Raw genomic sequence first — 3,539 nt, forward strand, 5'->3', positions numbered from 1 at the left:
CCACAGGGTTCTCAGTGGGTGATTTTTCATAAGTAGATCCCACTCATGGTGCCCCGATGTGAGTCATAGTGTCCTGGAGACAAGAAAATTCCTCCTTTGATTGATTCTCCAAGACTTTGGTGCCTCCGTGATACATCCTTCACCTTGCAGTCAGGAGGCTTGGGTTTGATTCCCACCATTGTACCTCGTGGACAACCAGCACACATCTGTCACTATAGAGTTTGTGTCACTGTGATGATGAATAACCTTCAGTAGTGCTTGCAGACCGAGGCCGGCTAAGAAGAACCCTTCGCCTCCCCACAATGAGGTCTGATGCCAATGTCGGGGATACACAGCTTTTCCCCCAATGACAGATTTGTGAAATCTCCTAGGTGAAGTATCTGCATTGTGCAAACACAAGTGCAGGGTTCTCCATTTATTACAGAGTTGCTTCTCTGGGATTCACTCTGAGGGTCCCATGTACCATTCTCAGTATAAGGAGTCCTGGTGGTATGGTGCTTATGTGTTCGACTGCTCACTGAGAGCTCGGTGGTTTGAATCCGTGGAAGAAAGACCTGGTGATCATCTTCTTAGAGACTGCAGCCAAGGAAACCCTATGGGCATTTCTGCTGGTCACATAGAGTCGCCCACACACACCATGTATGCGCTTTTAGTTCTCTAGTGTTGGGATCACAGAAATACCAAAAGGGAGTGGGTTTAGCAAACAGAAACTTATTCTCTTGCAGAAATGTTGTTGCTAAGTGCTCTTGAGTCAGTTCTGACTCTTTGAAACATCATATAGTGTTTCCAAGGAGTGAATGGTGGGTTTGAATTGTCAGCCTTGTGACTAGCAGGTTCACAGTCCAGTGCTTATCCTACAGAACCACACCTGTTTATTGTTGTTGTTAAGTGCCGTCGAGTTGGTTCTGACTCAGCAACCCTGTATAGGGTTTCCAACGAGCAGCTGGTGAGCTTGAACCGCTGACCTTGTGGTTCAAACCAACTTTGCAGTCTAGTGTACGAATCCTCAGCACCACATCAGGACTCCAATATAGGGTTTCCGAGGAGAAGCTGGTGATTTGAACCACAGACCTTGCAGTTCAAACCGATCTTGTGGTCCAGTGCATTATCCCACAGCGCCAGACCAGGACTGGAGGCTAGAATTCCTTATTCAGAGCCCCTACTCTGGGAGAAGGCTTTCTGTCTTGTCTGTCAGCTCTGGAGAAAGTCCTGGTTCCTTTCAGCATCTGCAGGTCCAGCATTCCTGGGAGATCTCCATGTGTCTTGGAATCAAGCTCCCTCTGTATCTAAGAGCTTTGCATGCAACGATCCCAGGTGCAAAGGACACACTCAACTTCCGGCTCTTCTTTCTTGAGGGGTAGCCAATTCTTCTGAGCTCTGCTGGCTTGTTTAATCTCATTTATATCTCTAAAGAGATTAGCTCCAGATATGGCATCATCCTGTGGATTGCATCCGGCCTCATGCACATCCTAGAAGTGAGGGTTTACAGTTGATCCTCTCTGATCACATCCTAGGGTTGATCATACCTTAATGACAGCTTTACCAAGAATCTACTGAGGATCCTGGTCCAACCACGTTGACACAAAACCTTAATGGTTATATATACCATCACTGAAATGCCTTTGGGGACCACATATGTACCAAAGGGCTTCAAAAATTCTTGGAAAAATGGTATTAAAAGACAAGGACATTTTTCCACAAGCTTTTCAAAGGCCTCTCATAGATGAAGGTGAGTGGTTCTTTCTGGCAGGTTTTAAGCAAATGTAGAATTTCCCAGACATATGGTTTAAATGGCAAGGTTGGCGGTTCAAACTCACAAGCCGCTTCTTGGAAACCCTACACAGGGTAGCTGTGAGTTGGAACTGACTTGATGGCACTTAACAACAATGACTTAATAAAAGGTCTCTAGGTAGTGCTCTGGTAGCGTAGTGGTTACGAATTGGGCTGCGAACCTTAAGGTCAGCAGTTCGAAACTACCAGCTGTTCCGCGGGAGAAAGATGAGGCGTTCTGCTCCCATAAAGATTTGCAGCCTTGGAAACCCTGTACAGGCTCGCTATGAGTTGGAACCGACTCTAAGACACTTAACAACAACAACAGGCAGTGCTACGACTCCTGGTGTGGCGCTGTGGGTAAATGCATCAGACTATAAACTTATTTCAACTGCAGGGTCGGTGGTTCAAGCTCACCAGCTGTTCCTTGGAAACCCTGTGCTGGGTAGCTTTGGTTCAGAATTGACTGCACGGTGCTTAACAACAACAACAAGGTAGTCAGTGCTAGGAGTCCTGGTGTGGCACTGTGGGTTAATGCGCTGGACTGCAAGATTGGTTTGAACAGGGAAGTCAGGGGTCCAAGCTCACGAGCTGCTCCTTGGAAACCCTATACCGGATCGCTGTGAGTTGAAACTGACTTGACAGGACTTACCAACAACAACAATGACTTAATAAGGGTCTCTAGGTGATGCTAACAGTTGGCATGCAATCACTACTTGGATTGCAAGGTCGGCAGTTCAAACCCACCAGCCTTTCTGAGGGAGAATGATGATGTCATCTGCCCTCATAAAGACTTACCGTCTTGAAAACGCTGTGATTCAGAATCAACTCGATGACAGTGAGTTTGGGATTTGCATACTCACCTAAATGCTTGAGCCGACAAGCGGCTCTGTGGAAGAAAGAGCTGGCAATCTGAGCCCATAAAGATGAGTGCCTGGGAGACGCTCTGGGTGGTTGTACATTCTCCAATGGGAGACGCTCTGGGTGGTTGTACGTTCTCCGATGGGAGACACTCTGGGTGGTTGTACGTTGTCCGATGGGAGATGCTATGGGTGGTTGTACATTCTCCAATGGGAGACGTTCTGGGTGGTTGTACGTTCTCCGATGGGAGACGCTCTGGGTGGTTGTACGTTGTCTGATGGGAGATGCTATGGGTGGTCGTACATTCTCCAATGGGAGATGCTCTGGGTGGTTGTACGTTGTCCAGTGGGAGACGCTCTGGGCAGTTGTATGTTGTCCAATGGGAGACGCTCTGAGCGGTTGTACATTGTCCCATGGGAGATGCTCTGGGTGGCTGTACATTGTCTGATGGGAGACACTATGGGTGGTTGTACATTGTACCATGGGAGATGCTCTGGGTGGTTGTACGTTGTCCGATGGAGGTCACTATGTGTGAGAATCACCGGGATGACCCACCCACAACAGCGGTTCGAGTCTGATTCACGGTCTCTCTCTTTTTAGGTTTAACAGCATTCAGGCCATATCGGACACCTCTTTCTCAGGGATGGCTAAGTTGGAACTTCTCATGATTCACGGGAATGACATCCCCAGCATTCCTGATGGGGCATTGAGAGACCTGACCTCTCTCCAGGTGAGCTGACCACCCATGGACATCACAGACCCCAGCCTTGAAGATGGGAGAAAAATGGGACCTGTATACCAGGACCCCTGGTGGGGCACTATGGGAGAAAGTACTGGTCCACAAGGTCGGTTTGAACTGCAAGGTTGGTGGTTCAAACTCACCAGCTGCTCCTCCGAAACCCTGTACA

General features: G+C 48.3%; 1 protein-coding gene across 1 annotated transcript in view; it reads left to right on the forward strand.

Moving 5' to 3' along the window:
• MXRA5 (matrix-remodelling associated 5) overlaps positions 1 to 3,539 on the forward strand; it is a 41,457-nt gene that overhangs the window by 15,596 nt on the left and 22,322 nt on the right. The window contains exon 6 of the mRNA XM_006877238.1: positions 3,232 to 3,361. Coding sequence (XP_006877300.1) covers positions 3,232 to 3,361 — 130 coding nt within the window. The remainder of the gene's footprint in view (positions 1 to 3,231; positions 3,362 to 3,539) is intronic.

Source organism: Chrysochloris asiatica, unplaced genomic scaffold (assembly GCF_000296735.1).
Source record: "Chrysochloris asiatica unplaced genomic scaffold, ChrAsi1.0 scaffold00446, whole genome shotgun sequence".
Taxonomy (NCBI): domain Eukaryota; kingdom Metazoa; phylum Chordata; class Mammalia; order Afrosoricida; family Chrysochloridae; genus Chrysochloris; species Chrysochloris asiatica.